The sequence below is a fragment of the Myxocyprinus asiaticus genome, chromosome 44, assembly GCF_019703515.2.
Source record: "Myxocyprinus asiaticus isolate MX2 ecotype Aquarium Trade chromosome 44, UBuf_Myxa_2, whole genome shotgun sequence".
Lineage (NCBI taxonomy): Eukaryota > Metazoa > Chordata > Actinopteri > Cypriniformes > Catostomidae > Myxocyprinus > Myxocyprinus asiaticus.
Genome location: NC_059387.1, coordinates 13,145,580 through 13,165,022, shown reverse-complemented (window position 1 = coordinate 13,165,022; position 19,443 = coordinate 13,145,580). Strand labels below are relative to the sequence as shown.

General features: G+C 44.1%; 1 protein-coding gene across 2 annotated transcripts in view; it reads right to left on the bottom strand.

Moving 5' to 3' along the window:
• LOC127434753 (vesicular, overexpressed in cancer, prosurvival protein 1-like) overlaps nucleotides 1-19,443 on the bottom strand; it is a 128,448-nt gene that overhangs the window by 17,699 nt on the left and 91,306 nt on the right. For both annotated transcript variants that reach the window (XM_051687707.1, XM_051687706.1), the window contains exon 3: nucleotides 6,780-6,857. In XM_051687707.1, the coding sequence (XP_051543667.1) occupies nucleotides 6,780-6,857 (78 nt within the window). The remainder of the gene's footprint in view (nucleotides 1-6,779; nucleotides 6,858-19,443) is intronic.

Genomic DNA, 19,443 nt, shown 5'->3' with positions numbered 1-19,443 from the left:
CTCCTAGTGCCTCTCAGGAACCTGATGATCAAGTCGTGCGTCCCCAAGTACTTACCATCTACTGCATCATGGTGAGCCGAAATAGTGGCTACATACACCTTCAAGGTGGAGGGGGACAGCCGCCCCTCCAGCCTCTCCTGCAGGAAGGAAAGCACCGATCTGACTGCGCATCTCTGGGGGTCTTCGTGTCGGGAGGAACACCACTTAGTGAAGGAACTCCATTTCAAGGCATAAAGGTGCCTCGTAGAGGGAGCCCTAGCCTGAGTGATCATGTCTGCCACCACGGGTGGTAGGCCACTTAGGTCTTCCGCATCCCGTCCAGGGAAAAGACGTGGAGATTCCAGAGGTCTGGTCGCGGGTGCCAGATGGTGCCCCTTCACTGAGAAAGAAGGTCCTTCCTCAGGGGAATTCGTCAGGGGGGTGCTGTCGCGAGGAGCGTGAGATCCGAGAACCACGTCTGGGTGGGCCAGTAGGTTGCTACTAGGATGACCTGCTCCTCGTCCTCCCTGATCTTGCACAGGGTCTGTGCAAGTAGGCTTACTGGGGGAAATACATATTTGCATAGTCCAGGGGGTCAGCTGTGTGCCAGCGCATCTATACCGAGGGGTGCCTCGGTCAGGGCGTACCAAAGCGGGCAGTGGGAGGATTCCCAGGAAGCAAACAGGTCTACCTGTGCTCGACTGAATCGACTCCAAATCAGCGGGACTACCAGAGGGTGGAGTCTCCACTCTCCTTTGAGGGTAACCTGACATGACAGCGTGTCACCTGCGGTGATCTGCCAACTCAGCCGTGGGCCAATCCAGGAGCCGGCGGCTGTGTGCCCATTGAATCCGGCACCCCAGCCCATCTTGGAGGCATCTGTTGTAACCACGACAAACTTGGAGACCTGCTCTAGGGGATCCCCTGCCCATAGAAATGCAAGGTCGGTCCAAGGGCTGAAGAGGCAGTGACAGATCGGCGTGATGTTCACGCAATGTGTCCCGCGGCGCCATGCCCATCTCAGGACTCAAATCTGAAGCCAGTGCTGAAGCGGTCTCATATGCATCAACCCGAGCGGTGTGGCTGCCGCTAAGGATGCCATATGCCCCAGGAGCCTCTGAAAAAGTTTCAGTGGAACCGCTGTCCTCTGTCTGAACGCCTTCAGACAGTTCAGCACCGACTGCATGCTCTCATTCGTGAGGCGCGCTGTCATCGAGACTGAGTCCAACTCCAAACCGAGAAAAGAGATGCTCTGAACTGGGGAGAGCTTGCTCTTTTCCCAGTTGACCCGGAGCCTCAGTCAGCTGAGGTGCCAGAGCACGAGGTCCCTGTGAGCCCACAGCAACTCTCGAGAGTGAGCTGGGATTAGCCAGTCATCGAGATAGTTGAGGATGTGGACGCCCACTTCCCTTAGCGGGGCAAGGTCTGCCTCTGCGACCTTCGTGAAGACGCGAAGGGACAAGGACAGGCCGAAGGGGAGGACCTTGTACTGGTATGCCTGGCCTTCGAAGGCAAACCGTAGGAAGGGTCTGTGTCGAGGTAAGACCAAGATGTGGCAGTATGCGTCCTTCAGGTCTACTGCCGCAAACCAATCTTGATGCCGGACGCTCGTTAGAGTGCGTTTTTGCATCAGCATCTTGGACGGGAGTCTGTGCAAAGCCTGGTTCAGTACTTGCAGGTCCAGGATTGGTCGTAACCCACCGCCTTTCTTCGGTACAATGAAGTAAGGGCTGTAGAACCCTTTCTTCATCTCGGCTGGAGGGACAGGCTCTATCGCGCCCTTGCGCAGAAGGGTAGCGATTTCCGCATGCAAGGTAGCGGCATTCGCGCCCTTCACCGAGGTGAAGTGGACACTGCTGAACCTGGGCAGGTGCCTGGCGAACTGAATCGCGTAGCCGAGTCAGACGGTCCGGGTCAGCCATCGCGACGGGTTGGAAAGCGCAAGCCATGCGCCTAAACTCCGGGCGAGGGGGACCAAGGGAATGATCATGTCAGACGTACTGGCGGGTGGGGCCTCGCGGCGGGGTGGAGCTCGAGGTGCCACATCGAGGGGACTCGAGCCCCGTGGCCGTGCTGAGTCCAGGGACATCGAAGCATTTACCTGGCTCCTGCCACCCACCATAGGATTGGTTGAGGAGGGGGGAGGAGGAATCAAGTCCCCATAGTCCACTGGAACCAATCCCATGTGGCCGTGTTTGTGCCACAGCTGGACGCACAGGGGCGGGGGGGTTGCCGCTGGAGCACCATACCTGCCAAAATGGGACGGTGGATGTGATGACGGCCGTGCACACCAGATATGTGACCCAGGAGATGAGGGAACCATTCTTTTGTCAGGCTTTTGGGTACCGCAGCCTTCTAGGCATGCGGTGACAAAAGATTCTCCTCCCATCCCTCCACCGGGGGATGGAGTGGTCTGTCGACCAGCCACAGAGAAATGGGTCTCCTCGCCCCTGGGTCGCCCGTCTCGAGGGCACTTCGAAGCCTTCCTCAAGTTGGAGGGTGGCATCTGCTTCCTGCGTTGGGCTCCACGCCGGGGCCGGGCCATGGGGGTGGGCTGTGGCGGAGCTGGTGTTGTTGCTGCAGGAGGACGCCCTTGGCGACGAGCAGACAGGGTGCGGAGTCTTAAGCGCCAGGACAGGAAATGTTGTAAGGCCTCCGTCTGCTTCTTCACCGCCAAGAACTGCTGGGCAAAGTCCTTGACGGCCTCGCCCATCTCGACCAAGGAATGTAAGTCTTTCTGTGTTCATAATAATTTTTTATTCATAAACACCGGTAATTATTTGCATTAACACACACATAGGCAGACTTTGTCTCATATTGAAGCATTAATAGGGGAAAAAATCTGCCTGTACGTGTCAGCGTCTCCTCCATCAGTGCCTGGTGTTGCGCTCAGTCCATAATGGAGTAGACAACTGTCAGGTAAGTTAAACAGTGAAACTTACATCTATATTGTATTCAAAATTCTAATGTTTGATATTGTTAGTTAGATGGTAATGATAATGAATGCTAATCTTGGCTCTTTTCCCTCTCTCTCTGCCTCCCACCACCCCCAACGATGAGACAAACTTTACCTCAGGTACAAGCCTAGATGCCTGGCGCAGCTGTCTGAGGGAAACTGCATTTAAGCAGAGCAAAATCTCACAGAATTTGCTGCTTTTTCTTGCGCCTTGTGTGTTCCATTTTAAGACGGTGTGTCAAGTTGAAAGCAGTTCAACTATTAAAAATGCATCCTGAGATCTGCATGTTGAATATTCCATAGTTCCGTCTTGCTGTTTTGGCCAAAAGAACACATTATGTGACAGGCCACACAGTTAAAGGTGATTTAGGGAAGTATTGGGTGTGATGACTTTATTCAGGACTTTACCATCAACACTAATCAAATATTATTTTCTTTCAGTGTTCACTTGATCCTGGTGGCCCTGCAACGACTGACGATGACTACTCCTTCTATCTGTCACAAATAGTTATGCTTTAGTTCCTCTATTCCTGCCATGCTCCAATAATATTTTTTTTATTTTTATTTTTTTATTAATAATACATTTTAAACTCAGCAAAAAAAGAAACGTCCCTTTTTCAGGACACTGTATTTTAAAGATAATTTTGTAAAAATCCAAATAACTTTACAGATCTTTATTGTAAAGGGTTTAAACAATGTTTTCCATGCTTGTTCACTTAACCATAAACAATTAATGAACATGCACCTGTGGAACAGTCATTAAGACACAGCAGGTAGGCAATTAAGGTCACAGTTATAAAAACTTAGGACACTAAAGAGACCTTTCTACTGAATCTGAAAAACACCAAAAGAAAGAGGGGTCCAGGGTCCCTGCTCATCTGCGTGAATGTGCCTTAGGCATGCTGCATAGAGGCATGAGGACTGCAGATGTGGCCAGGGCAATAAATTGCAATATCCGTACTGTGAGATACCTAAGACAGCACTACAGGGAGACAGGAAGGACAGCTGATCATCCTCGCAGTGGCAGACCACATGTAACAACACCTGCACAGGATCGGTACATCCGAATATCACACCTGCGGGACAGGTACAGGATGGCAACAACAACTGCCCGAGATACAACAGGAACACACAATCCCTCCATCAGTGCTCAGATTGTCCGCAATAGGCTGAGAGAGGCTGGACTGAGGGCTTGTAGGCCTGTTGTAGGCCTGTTGTAGGCAGGTCCTTACCAGACATCACCGGCAACAGCCTATGAGCACAAACCCACCTTCGCTGGACCAGACAGGACTGGCAAAAAGTGCTCTTCACTGATGAGTTGTGGTTTTGTCTCACCAGGGGTGATGGTCGGACTCACGTTTATTGTCAAAGGAATGAGCGTTACACCGAGGCCTGTACTCTGGAGCGGGATCGATTTGGAGGTGGAGGATCCGTCATGGTCTGGGGTGGTGTGTCACAGCATCATCGGACTGAGCTTGTTGTAATTGCAGGCAATCTCAACACTGTGCGTTACAGGGAAGACATCCTCCTCCCTCATGTGGTATCCTTCATGCAGGCTCATCCTGACATGAACCTCCAGCATGACAATGCCACCAGCCATACTGCTCGTTCTGTGTGTGATTTCCTGCAAGACAGGAATGTCAGTGTTCTGCCATGGCCAGTGAAGAGCCCGGATCTCAATCCCATTGAGCACGTCTGGGACTTGTTGAATCGGAGGGAGAGGGCTAGGGCCATTCCTGCCAGAAATGTCCGGGAACTTGCAAGTGCCTTGGTGGAAGAGTGGGGTAACATCTCACAGCAAGAACTGGCAAATCTGGTGCAGTCCATGAGGAGGAGATGCACTGCAGTACTTAATGCAGCTGGTGGCCACACCAGATACTGACTGTTACTTTTGATTTTGATTTTTCAGAGACACATTATTCCACTTCTGTTAGTCATATGTCTGTGAAACTTGTTCCGTTTATGTCTTAGTTGTTGAATCTTGTTATGTTCATACAAATATTTACTTATATTTATTTACTTTATTTATGTTAAGTTTGCTGAAAATAAAAGCAGTTGACGTTTCTTTATGTGCTGAGTTTATATACTTAATAATATAAAACATAAAAAAGTAATAATGCATTGCATAATTACAGCTAGTTCCTGTACAATTTATATTTTTACAGTAATATAGAGTACCTCAGCTATCAATTACAGTAATCTGTTAATTACTGTACACAGCAATTGCAGTAACTTACTGTAATCAGATTTTCACATTAACAAGCTGGCAACAGTGTTACCAGTATGTTACTGTAAAAAAAAGCACAGTAAGGTCTAACAGTGCAAAATATTCTTTAGAAATCAACTGTTTGTGTTCCACATACAAAATAAAGTCATATGGATTGGGAACAACATGAGAGTGTATTTCTTTCATGGAACACAGAAAAAGAGATGTTTAGCAAAATGTTCCTGCTGCTCTTTTCCATAATAATAAAGTAGATGCTCACCTAGAGCTGTCAAGCTACAAAAAGGCACCATAAAATTAGTCCATACGACTTGTGGAAAAAAAAATTAGTATGGAAAATATATTCACATTTTCCCTAATTTTTCTCTTAGGATTCGGATGTAGATGCAGACTTCAGATTGGTGTTGTCCCTGAAGACATGACTGCCCAAACTCCGCATGCCCTCAGTGGTCATTTAAGAGCTGTCTAGCTTTTATTTAGAGAAAAAAATTAACTGTTGAGAATTTCAAACTTGTAAGTACCTTTGTATTAGTTTTACTAAAAAATATGTTCACTTTACTTGAAGAAAGGCAGGAAACCAATTGCACTATGTTTTTCTAGTCACAACAGCTTTAAATGCAATATTACTATTTACTACTAAGTCTTAAGTAAGATTAGTACACATTCTTGTGTATATTAACTGAAATGGACATATTCAGCTAACTTGATATTCATTACTTAACTTACACAGGAATAGTATGTTCACTTTACTTTTAGCTGATTAGTAACTTGACTTAAATTTTACATTTATGTTTTCTTTGCAAAAATAAGGTAATCGGTTTCCAAACTTTTTTAAAGTAAACTGAACATTAGAATTTACAGTGAATGTCAATGGCAGTTACAGCAACCAGTGTTGGGTAAGTTACTCTAAATAAGTAATTAATTACTAACTACTAATTACATTTTCTACAGTGTAATTAGATTACTGTACTAATTACTCTTTCTGAAAAGTAATTGCATTACTTATTACTAATTACTTTCTAAAATTCTGATCAACCTCGACCAGAAGGATAGACAAGAAATTGTTCTTTTAATTCTTTCAAATAAATCATATTAAATAAATTATTCATGAATTGGCCAAATAATTTAAGGGGGCTGCATTAAATTAAAAACATACATGTTAACATTAGATGTTACATTTTGATTTAAAATTCACTATTGTTTTATATAGAATTGTTCTAGAGTCTATACAGTATTTAACGTAATTACATCAGAAGTAACTGTAATTAAATTACTGAAAAATTAAGTGTAATCCCTTTAATTTATTCAGTGAAAAAGTGTTTTAATTACAGTAATTAATTACTTAATAATGCATTACACCCAACACTGACGGCAAATGATACTTTAGGCCTGAGGGGGAAAAATATGATTTTTGAAGTACAGCAAAAATTAAATGATAAAAACAACAACAACAACAACAATAAAAGAACATTTACCTGACAATTTCAAGCACAAATCGCACCATTTTCTGTCAATGACCGACAAGTGGGCTGCTTTGTAAAAAATAAAACAAAACACACACAAAAACCAAAAAAATAAAAAACCAAAAAAATTAAAGTAGAAGAAAACCATAGTCTGTACCAGAAATACCACAGCCTCTGGATGGATAGGGCTCGGACACAGCAGCGCGTCCCACAACAGTCCTCGTATGAGCGACATCTGTGGAAAAACAAAATGAGAGCAAGGTCAAGACTGAGAAATTGAAATATGCTATCACTTTGTTTCTATTTCGAACAAACCATATGCAAGGATCCCAGGCTGTTCACGGAGAGCTGATATTATCTTGCATATGGAAAACATGTACAATGACTTGACGGATGGGGCAGCAGGGATTTAAAATGAAAATAAATCCACCGAACTGCTGATCCACTGAATACTAATACATTACGAGATGAAAGACAAACGAAAAATTAATCTCTTGCTGAAATGTCCTTGTAGGACTTGAAATCATTTAATGATGATGAAATCATAAGCAGAACGATTCTCTTTCCGACAGGGCTGGTCTTATTCCACGATGATTGCAGAATGTTCATGGATACATTTTGTGCAACCAGCTAATAGGCACAAAAAAATTTGCTAAACAATTAGGATCGACCATGAGAATGGACTGCTTTTTTGGAGGGCTCTTCAAAAAATGTTGTGTCTTGGGCCAGAAACCAAGCATATAGCTGGTTTCACAGAGGTTTATATTTAGAATATATTTCCAGCAATCAATTTTCAAAAAATTTCCAAGTGTATTCTTACTGAGTGCCAAAGCTATTTATGAAACATTTTAAAGTAAGCCAATACGGCACCTTCTTTTCCATTATTTCTATTTCTGTAGTCAGGTCAATAAAGTGAATTGGATTGTTCTATTTACGATTGCTCCAACTAGAGTAGGCATTTTCTCTGGTTTTTACTAGCACTGGCCTCTAAAAAAAGCATTTCTCAAGTCCCATTGCTCATGCCATATGATATCTCTATGGTGACACTCTCTTTCAAACAATGCATTTTCAGAAGAAACCATCTGTGCAGAACGTGTGATGTTGGAGTTACACTTCTCTGGCGTACCAGTGCATTATTTATTTAAGGACATGTTGCTGTTGCATGCTGATATTACCTGGTTTAAGGAGCTGATGAAATATGCCAAAAAACATTTAATTATTCAGCTTTTCTCAATTAAGCTATCCACATATTGCCTTGTATATCTGATCATGGGAAATAACAAGACTAGCACTGGCAATGGTTGTAGCACTAAAATACATTCATACATTCATACATGTATGAATGTATTTTAGTGCTACAACCATTGCCAGTGCTAGTCTTGTTATTTGCAGTAGCTTATCTAGATGATATGCGCGTTGTCAGCAGAGGCTTGTGCCAAACTCCAACGAAAATATAAAGAAGCAAAGATAAACTTTGATAATGAACGTAGAGTGCTCCATTTTCACTTTAAACGAGTGTTAATGGCAAATATTCCTGGTTTATACACACTGTGTTAATGACACGCGGTGACAAAGAGGAGGAGATGCATGCTTAGGCTTCTCTATTACTCTGGAGTGATAAAATGATGAAACTATATCTCAAAGGTTTTGCTTCATGGGTTTAATCGGAGCATTAAAATAACATGTGAAAGTGAAGAAATTAGGAAAGAAATATTTTACTATTGCCTAATATCATAAAAAGTTTATATAAATATAATAATAATAATAATAATAATAATATATATATATATATATATATAAAATAATAAAATATATGAGTTTAAAAAACAGGTGTAAATGTAAAATTGACCAAAACTAAAGTTGACCAAAAAGAGAGACATATTTTAAGTATTTAGAAATATTTTAATATTTCAAACATTATTTTTCATGTCATTCATAAGTTTTTAAAGCCTTAAAAGGAAATCATAATTTATCCCTATTTTATTATTTGATATATATATATTTGAAGTTAAATATGTAAAAATGACTTCTTAAAGTGTATGAAGTACACATGCAGAAAAAGCACCCCTTAAGAAATGTGACAGTCTATATGACAATTAATCGTGAAAGCCCTTAATGAGACAGCCCTAAAACAGACACTTAATCACCATAATCGCAATTATTCATCAGCCAGATTTCATAATTGTGACCAGTGTTGGGTAACGTTACTTTTAAAAGTAACTTGTTAAAATATTGCATTACTCCTTAAAAAAGTAATTTAATTAATTAAAAAGTGAATTTTTATGGAAAGTAATGTGATACATTACTTTTGCTTTATTTTTGCGTTACTTTTTTATCACAGCCACTTTCTCTTCTGCTATGCTATGCATTCCGTACACTATATGCCATGCAGTGCATATAAGAGACATTACAGGTCATGCTAGCTACCGTACAACACTCAAGTCAAAACAACATAGTAAACAAACAGATATTTAAAAAGTAGGTCTTCACGTCATATTTATAATAAAGAATCAATAACATGAATATGCATATGCATGATCATCTTGGCAGCCAATATGAATAACGAAGAATAACCACTCTCTTACCTAAAGCAGCAAAGTCCAACACTTGAACCTGCATCTTATAGTCAGAGTTGGGGAGAAACGGAATACATGTAACGGGATTACCTATTTAAAATACAAAATATAAGTAACTGTATTCCAGTACAGTCACAATTTAAATCATTGGTAATTAGAATACAGTTACATTCAAAAAGTATTTTGATTACTGAAGAGATTACTTTGCATTTTATTGCCATTTGTTTCATTTAATATTTAGTCCTTTCAGATGGAAAACATTTATACATATAAATTATGCAATCCAAAGTGCATTTGAACAGTGGTGAAACACTTTCTTATGATGTGTTACATTCATATGAGCAGACAGAGAAGTAAGTTTGAAATAAGTTTGAAGCAGAAGAAATAGAAATAAACATTGTCAGCTTTAATGACAATGGCAAATGCTATTTCTAGCCAATTTACATGCACGTTACCAGGCACAATCATATTTTTTTATCAAGAAAATTCACGTTTGATTCACAGTTTGATTTATCTTGTTTTAGAAACAACACTGCATAAGATATTTCGGTTTTTCAGAGAATGTATATTTAACGTGTATTTTGTCTTACTGTACTGGCAGAGTTTTTATAGTCAAAACAAGTGAAAAAATCGTCATGGTTACTTGTGTAACCTCCGTTCCCTGATGGAGGGAACGAGACATTGTGTTGATGTAGTGACACTAGGGGTCAGTCTTGGGAGCTCGAGACACCTCTGGTCTTTGATAAAAGGCCAATGAAAATTGGCGAGTGGTATTTGCATGCCACTCCCCCGGACATACGGGTATAAAAGGAGCTGGTATGCAACCACTCATTCAGGTTTTATGCTGAGGAGCCGAGATGAGGTCCGGCCATTTCAGCGGGTAGTTCAGTGTTGTGGCAGGAGGGACACAACGTCTCGTTCCCTCCATCAGGGAATGGAGGTTACACAAGTAACAATGACGTTCCCTATCTGTCACTCACTCGACGTTGTGTCGATGTAGTGACACTAGGGGTCCCTATACAAAATGGGTGCTACCAGGACGACCTGCTCCTCGTCCTCCCTGACCTTGCACAGGGTCTATGCAAGTAGGCTCACTGGGGGAAATGCATTTTTCCGCAGGCCAGGGGGCCAGCTGTGTGCCAGCGCGTCTATGCTGAGGGGAGCCTCGGTGAGGGCGTACCAGAGCGGGCAGTGGGAGGATTCTTGGGAGGCAAACAGGTCCACCTGTGCCCATCCGAATCAACTCCAAATCAGCTGTACCACCTGAGGGTGGAGTCTCCACTCTCCCCTGAGGGTAACCTGCCATGACAGCGCGTCCTCTGTAGTGTTGAGGTTGCCCAGGATGTGAGTGGCTCGCAGCAACTTGAAGTGCTGCTGACTCCAGAGAAGGAGACGGCGGGCGAGTTGTGACATACAATGAGAGCGCAGATCACCATAGCAGTTGACATATGCTACCATTGCCGTGTTGACTGTTCAAACTAACATGTGCTTGCTCTGGATCAACGGCCGAAACCTCCGCAGGGCAAGCAGAATTGCCAACAACTCGAGGCAGTTGATGTGCCAATGCAGTCGCGGGCCCGACCACAGGCCGACGGCTGCGTGCCCGTTGCAAACAGCACCCCAGCCCGTTTTGGAGGCATCCGTCATGACCACGACGCGCCTGGAGACCAGTTCTAGGGGAACACCTGCCCGTAGAAATGAGAGGTCGGTCCAAGGGCTGAAAAGACGGTGACAGACCGGCATGATGACCACGCGATGTGTCCCGTGGCGCCATGCCCATCTCGGGACTCGAGTCTGAAGCCAGTGCTGAAGCGGTCTCTTATGCATCAACCCGAGCGGGGTGGCCACCGCCGAGGATGCCATATGCCCCAGGAGCCTCTGAAAAAGTTTCAGTGGAACCGCTGTTTTCTGTTTGAACGCCTTCAAACAGGCCAGCACCGACTGGGCGCGCTCGTTCGTAAGGCACGCTGTCAAAGAGACTGAGTCTAGCTCCAAACCGAGAAAAGAGATGCTCTGAACAGGGAGGAGCTTGCTCTTTTCCCAGTTGATCCGAAGCCCTAGTCGGCTAAGGTGTGAGAGCACCAAGTCCGTGTGTGCGCACAACATGTCTCGAGAGTGAGCTAGGATTAGCCAGTCGTCGAGATTGAGTTGAGAATGTGAATGCCCACCTCCCTTAACGGGGCAAGGGCTGCCTCTGTGACCTTCGTGAAGACGCAAGGAGACAGGGACAGGCCGAAAGGGAGGACTTTGTACTGATACGCCTGACCCTCGAATGCAAACCGCAGGAAGGGTCTGTGTCGAGGAAGGATTAAGACATGGATGTACGCGTCCTTCAGGTCTACCTCCACGAACCAGTCTTGATTCTGGACGCTCGCCAGAATGCGTTTTTGCGTCAGCATCTTGAACGGGAGTCTGTTAAGGCCCAGTTCAGTACTCGCAGGTCCAAGATTGGCCGCAACCCACCGCCTTTTTTCGGTACGATGAAGTAGGGGCTGTAAAACCCCTTCTTCATCTCGGCTGGAGGGACAGGTTCTATCGCGCCCTTCCGTAGGAAGGTAGCGATCTCCGCACGCAAGGTAGCAGCGTTTTCATCCTTGAACAAAGTGAATACCGCTGAACCTGGGTGGGTGCCTGGTGAACTGAATTGCGTAGCTGAGTCGGATGGTCCGGATCAGCCATCGCGACGGATTGGGGAGCGCAAGCCATGCATCCGAGTTCCGCGCAAGGGGGACCAAGGGGACAACGTCGTCGGACATACTGGCAGGTGGGGCGGAGCGGAGCTCGAGATGCCACACCACATCATGGCCGTGATGAGTCTAGGGACATCGAAGCACTTACCTGTATCCTTGTGACCACCCCCGGAACAGCCTGGGACGGGGGAGGAAGAGGCCTGTCCTCGTAACCCGTGGAGACTGCCACGTCGGGGGCGGCTGTGTGCCACAGCTGGGCACAAGGGGGGGGTGGAAAGACCACTGCTGGAGCGCCAATTCTGCAAGGAAAAACCCATGGACGGTAGTCGTGATGATGACCATGCACACCGGGTATGTGACCCAGGGAGGAAGGAAACCACTCTTTTGCTGAACTGTTGGGTACCGCAGCCACTTGGGCATGCAGCGAAATCAAACAAAAAGGCAACAAAAGATTTTCCACCCGGCCCTCAACCGGGGGATGGAGTGGTCTTCTTACCATTTCCAGGTGAGTGGGTTTCTTCGTCCCTGGGTCGCCCATCTCAGGGGCGCTTTGACGACCTCTGTGGGTTCTTAGCAGCCGACTGTGAGACGGGTGGTGTCTGCTTCCAGCGGTGGGCTCCACGCCGGGGCCGGGCCGAAGGGATGGGCTGCGGTGAAGCCGGTGCAGTCACCAAGGGGGACGCCCTTCATGACGAGCAGACGGGGTGCGGGATCTTGAGCCGCACCAGGGCAGGATGTGCCGGATAGTCTCCGTCTGCTGCTTCACCGCCGAGAACTGCTGGGCAAAGTTCTCGACGGTGTTGCCGAATAGGCCAGCCTGGGAAATGGGGGCAGCAAGGAACCGTGTCTTGTCAGCCTCACCCATCTCGACCAGGTTGAGTCAAAGGTGGCGCTCCTGGATCACTAATGTGGCCATCATCCACCTGAGAGACCGCGCCGTGACCTTCATCGCTCAGAGAGCGAGGTCGGTCGCCGAGCGCAGTTCTTGCATCAAATCTGGGGCAGAACTACCCTCGTGCAGTTCTTTCAATGCCTTGGCTTGGTGGACCTGCAGGAGAGCCATGGCGTGCAGGGCAGAGGCGGCTTGTCCAGCAGCGCTGTAGGCTTTAGCCGTCAGGGACGTCGTGAACCTACAGGGCTTGGACGAGAGATTAGGGCGTCCGTGCCAGGTGCCAGCGCTCTGCGGGCATAGGTGCACCGCGAGCGTCTTATCCACTGGGGGAATCGCCGTATAGCCGCTGGCCGCCCCGCCATCGAGCGTAGTGAGAGCGGGGGAACTGCAGAATCAGGGCCGGGCAGTAAAAGTTGCCTCCCATGATTTCGTCAGCTCCTCATGCACTTCTGGGAAGAAAGGCACTGGAGCGGGGCGTGGCTGCTTTGAGCAGCGCCGTGAGCCCAGGAACCAATCATCAAGCCGGGAGGGTTCAGGGGAAGAGCGGAGGGTTCCACTCTAACCCAACGCTCACGGCCGCCCAGGAAAGCATGTAGTGGGCTCCGAACAAGAAGCCAGACTCGCCGTGAGATGAGCCGGCGGACTCATCCGGAAGCCCGACTGGGGCAGACGAGTGTGCTGGGGAATGGGAGGTCCGCTGGGGGATACCCGGCGGAGGCGATCCCATTGGGGTCCCCAAATCGCCCCCAGTGCTAGCCGTGCTGGCCTCATACCCGTAGGTAGAAGGGCCGAGGCGGGGAGCCGCTGGGTTTGCTTGCTTTCTTACAAAAGCAAGCCGCGACCGCAACGTTGCCATGGTCATGTTCTTGCAATGAGAACATGAACCATCCACAAACGCTGCCTCCGTGTGGGTCGCGCCCAGACACGAAAGACAGCGATCATGACCATCCGAAGTTGAGACATAACGACCGCAACCAGGAATAACACACAATTGGAAAGGCATCTTTAAAAAGACGTGTCTTTAAAAAGACGTTCCGTGTGTGCTGCTCTTTTAGAGAAATATCCTCTTTTAGAGGAAAAGGCTGTAACAGAAAATATACTCTCTTTGTTTTCTGCCGAAGCACCCAGGGGCGTTCTCTGCAGTGCACCAGTGCAGAGGAGGGAGAAGCCACTGAAATGCGCCGTCAGATCCAGCAGAGGTGAATGAACAGTAGAATTCAGCTCAGTGAGCATGACCGTTCGGCTCCGAAGATAAAATCTGAATGAGTGTTTGCATACCAGCTCCTTTTATTCCCATATGTCCGGGGGAGTGGCATGCAAATACCACTCGCCAATTTTCATTGGCCTTTTATCAAAAACCAGAAGTGTCTCGGGCTCCCAAGAGTGACCCCTAGTGTCACTACATCGACACAACGTCGAGTGAGTGACAGATAGGGAACTACCAGTGCTGAAGAAGTATTTAGAATACATTACTGACCTGGAGTAATCTAACGGGATACATTACAAATGACATTTTACAGCATGTATTCTGTAATCTGTAGTGGAATACATTTCAAAAGTAACCCTCCCAACCCTGCATATACAGTATGTCATCATATGCTGTGCCCATCGACAATGCCAGAGTAAACTGAAGATGTTTTTCAAAAGTCAGGATAAAATTCAGTGGGGAATGCCAGTCTAACCTGTTCAAGGAATAAGTCTGATGAATAAATTAATATTTTTCACTTAAATCATCTCAGTGCATGCTTGTTTTGAGTTGATCCACAGTATGTACAAATGCCAAAACTTCAAAGGGGCATGTTGATACAACTTGAATAGAATCGCTTTTAATGCTATCAAAATGTCATAAAACGGTTTGTTTCATGAATAAAACTACTTGCTTATTATAAAACAAAAATGTAGAATCTTTTTAGAAACTAAGACATTTTCTCTGTGTACACTGAGCAACTGATCCAGAGTCTTTTCTCATCCCATCCTCCCAGTTACGGGGAGCTCTAACACGGAACAGTTATGCTGCATAAGTCAGTGAATTGAGCGAGTATTTCACCCTGTGTATCATGTTTTGGCCAGTGGAAGATTAGTCTTATAATCCCTCTGCCTAAATGTGTTTACTGATTTTTTAATGCAGTGTGTATTAACATATGATTCAATCGTGCTTCACTCAACTGAATGTTGACCTCATATTACGCTAAAACATGAAATGCGCATGCGTGTTAGCGTGTTGATTGACAGGCGATAAATGGCTCTTTTACCTGAAGGTGGGACTTCCTTTCTACATCTATTGACTGTTGGGTGCTAGAGCTTCTTGGTTAGTTGTTCCAATTTCTCCCATTCATTTAAAGTGATTCATCTCTGCTAAATAGTATCTGGCCTCACACGCTATAGAACTACAATGCCCATTATGCACTACGTCTCCTCCCCAATGTCTGAACACTTTTACTCCTTATTTCTCGCAATACAGGGACAGTGGATGTGTACAAAAGCAACGCATTACTTTATTTAAAAAGTAATTCCGATATTATGGTCTAAAATAAAAAATATTGCATTACTTTACTCGTTACTCGGAAAAGTAATTTGATTACGTAATGCTCGTTACTTTTATCACGTTACCCCCAACACTGATCATGACAGCCCTATAGTGAGGGCTACTGGCTCTTAGACAATCAGCACCGAACTCTAGTCCATCTATTGCTGGTATTAATTATTCATCATATATAATTTCTGTGTTAATAGCGACACCAACCAGAATTGTAAAAATTGGAAACGTTCCCCCCAGACATGGGCTTTGCTAGAACTGGGCTTCCAGGGCTTGATATTTTGATATTTCATCAAAGAATAGACACATATTCACAAAGGGCAGGGCTAAAGGCCTGTTCACACCAAACCTGTTTTTTCAGTACAAATGTACATTCCGAACGAGCTTTTGAATGGTAAGAATGCATTCCGATGGCGCTATTCACACTGGGTCCGACAAATCGTCCACCGACAATCCGACGTTTTTTTTTTTACGGACAAATTTTTTTTTACGATCCTGCGTGTTGGTGGTGCTAATCTAGCAAACACCAGCATTGGATGTGCAGCTGATACACACCCCTGAAAATTATATCCTTAAAAATTAAATAGTTGCAGTTCATGAACCCTTTGTACTGCAAGCATAAACCCGGTCTGATTTTGAAAGTCTGCCTATGGTGTTTTGTCTTAATGTACATGATTAAATATGTATATATCACTGTGCCTATTATATTCTCATGGCATTAAAAATAGCGGCGAGTTTTCAGTAAAATCCCTGAAAAAACACTTTACATGCGATATTTTACTGTAGGCAAACGAAATGCAGAACCACACTGCTATTTTTATTGCAAGTGCAACTATTGCAATCATTTTAATAAAGAAAAGACTGTGAGACGGGGTATTCTTTTATATTCTTTTAATATTATGCATCATATTTTATAATATACCTCTTAATGTACATTATTCCACGTGTATTTATATTGTACCTAGCGTTATATTATCCATGCATTAATACAGGCAATATAAAAAGAGAAGTTGGCTTCAAGGGTCTGTTTGGAAGATACTCGTAGATAAATATATGTGCAAATATAAATAGGACATATATTTATATTACTCATCTCACTCGCATACAAAACACAGATAATATACTCCTCAAAATGCATCAACACCATGGAAAGAACATAATGAAACAGTTATGCCAAATTAGGTAAATAAATGCTTTAAAAGTGTTAAATGAATCTCGAGCATTGGCAGCTGAAGGGTGCGGGCAGGAGACTGGTATAAATGTTTTTAGAACAGCAAAAGCGCTGCCTACTGTACAGGAGTGAAATAATTTTTAGTTTCATTTTTTTTACGGACTCTGTGTGAATTAACCTTCCGTTGGAAGTTCATCTCACAAAATCATCACGGATTTGGTGTGCACAGGCCTTAAGCCTCAAATACCCACTGACTCTAGAACTACCCCTGCCCCCAGACTGTCCATATTGGCATCTGCCTAGTTTGGGTAGCTTCTAAGTGACAGATGAATGGTTGCATTTTATTATTTGCTTTTAGCATAATTTTTTCCCTGCTGTTCATGACCCCACAAGAAAAGACCTGTGAACCATTTTTGAGTGGCAAACAACCAGTTGAGAACTGCTGTTTTATTGTATTGCACATTATAATAATATTATAGTATAGATATTCTGTTTTCTAATACTTCGTCAAGTAGAAAACACAAGTCTTAAACACGAATATAGAAAGATGACGCACAACAGAACACTTTATGGTGTCTCTTATAATGGTTATTACAAGCACGGGTTTATTTGTGGAACCTCCATAGTGCTCCCACTCAAAAGATTACTGCTGGGAACTGGATGTAGGATTTGAAGTTGTGCTGCAATCACAGAGTTTTGTCATTCATGATGACATTTATGTAACTGAAAAAGCAGTTTCTCATTCTGAGATGATGTCAAACTCCCATCCTCATTAAACCTGAATGAGTACAGTTATGGATAAAAAATGTTGTCATAATTACAATTGTTTTGTCTGGCCACTATGGCAGCCAGGTAACCCCGCCCCTTCAGCTAAAGAGGGCAAGCCGCAAGTGCAGAGTGCCACATTTTTTATTTATTTATTATTTTGGTTAAAGAAGTATATCATCTGGGTACTTGTAGGATTCTTCTTTTCCTTGCATGTATCCACACATTAGTCACTCCTTAATCCTTTGACATGCCTTGTTCATGCTGTGAGAACTATATTTGTAAATGAACATAATACAAAACAAATCAGCAAATTATACAGTACACAGCTTGAAAACAAACTAAAATACAAAAATGGTGCTTAGCGTTAGTATGAACACACTTTCATTCACATTCTACAAGTAAAACAAATACCTCGTTGGTTGCTTGTCATGAAAAGAGGTTCTTGAGTCTTTTAAGAGTCTTCTGAAAGTCATTTTGACATCAATAATTGTAACCTTGAATGTAATATAGCAGAGCCTCATGAGGCATCTGCTCTTCGGCAGTCCATGGGAACAACAAAATCTAGTTCATCATTTCCGCTAAATGCAGTGATGCATTCTGGCACCTTATTGTATTTTAGCTGTAACAAATGAACTTACAGTGCATCAAATCACATCAAATATAAATTTTAAACTTAAATCAAATAAATTATTTATTTATTTATTGCATGAAATTAAGGAATCAATTATGAATCAGTTATCAATTATGCATGATAAACATAGAACATTTACACAAATGCACTTACACTCCCAACAAAATCAATCATTGAAACGGAATGTGGGATTTTCTTTTAAACAAAGATTATGAAAAGAAATCGATAAATGTTTTAGATGTTTTAGAATGAGTGTGACCCTATGTAAATGACTTAGTTGGCCTCAAGTAAAGTAACTACCTTGTGAATAGGCCTTTCTAGATAAACTGATCTAGTGAGTGGTTTTCCCTTATCAAGTGTAATGTCACTGACTATTTGCTTCAGCTTTCGCACAATGCCGTCTGCATTAGGGTGAGCTTCTAACACCCGGGCAAGCTTCCATTCGTTTCTTTGTGCGCATGTAGAATCACAATGTCATCTACTTATGAATTTCATGATGTTCTTTGCCATTTCTGTTGTTGTTGGAGATTTAGCAGGTATTCCCGTTTCCACCTTTGCCAGAATTCATTGGCCAAGAACTGCACTCTTCTCCACCTTTTACGCAGATAGAGGTCTCCTTTGCAGAACTGTCCCAGAGGGGTCAGAATGATTGAGGCTTTTATAGTTAGTATATGGTTGGGAGTGAGAGGTTCCCCCTTCAGCAACTCAGAAAACTCTCTTCTAGTGCCCATGAAATTTGTTCCTTGATCACATTTTAATTGGCATACAGGTCCTCTGATAACATTCAAAGCACATTCATGAAGGTGGCTGTTGTCAAGTCGTCTAGTGTCTCTATATGTACTGCTCTGGAGCATAAGCAGGTAAACAACAATCCATATCGTTTTAATTCCTTTCTTCCCTCTTTTACGATGAAGGGGCCAAAACAATCGAGACCACAGCATGTAAAGGAAGGGGATGTCTCGGTTCACTCTTGCGACAGATCTGCCATCTGCTGAACCTCAGTAGTTCTTCTGTAACTCCTACATTTTACGCACTTGTAAACACGTGAAGAGACCACGCTTCCGCATCCTAAGATCCATATTCTGTTTGCACGCAACTCATTCATGGTCATGCCTCTTCCTTGGTGGTGTACACACTCATGATGATGTTTGACGAGCAGGGCTGACACATGAGATTTCTTCGGAAGTATTACGGGATGCTTTACGTCATGGTGCAAGGCTGATTGAGACAACCGTCCTCCCACTTAGGACATTGTTCTTGTCCAAGAAGGCATTCAACTGATGTAACTTGTGATTGTTCAGGGTGCCTTCTTTCTGGAGCTTGATCTTCTGGATGTCTTCAGTGAAGGCTTCTTCTTGCACCAGCTCGATGATGAAGATTTCCACTTCTCTTCTTTCTTTTCTTTCTAGTTGCTTCGTTTGTTCTTGGCTGAAGTCCCTTGAGTTCCCTGACAAACCTCTTGAACCTGGTGACAGCCCTCACTTCTTTCATCTTGACTGAGTAAACATGGGCTTTGTGAAGCTCAGGGTTGGTCACTTCTACTTCTCCCACCATTTC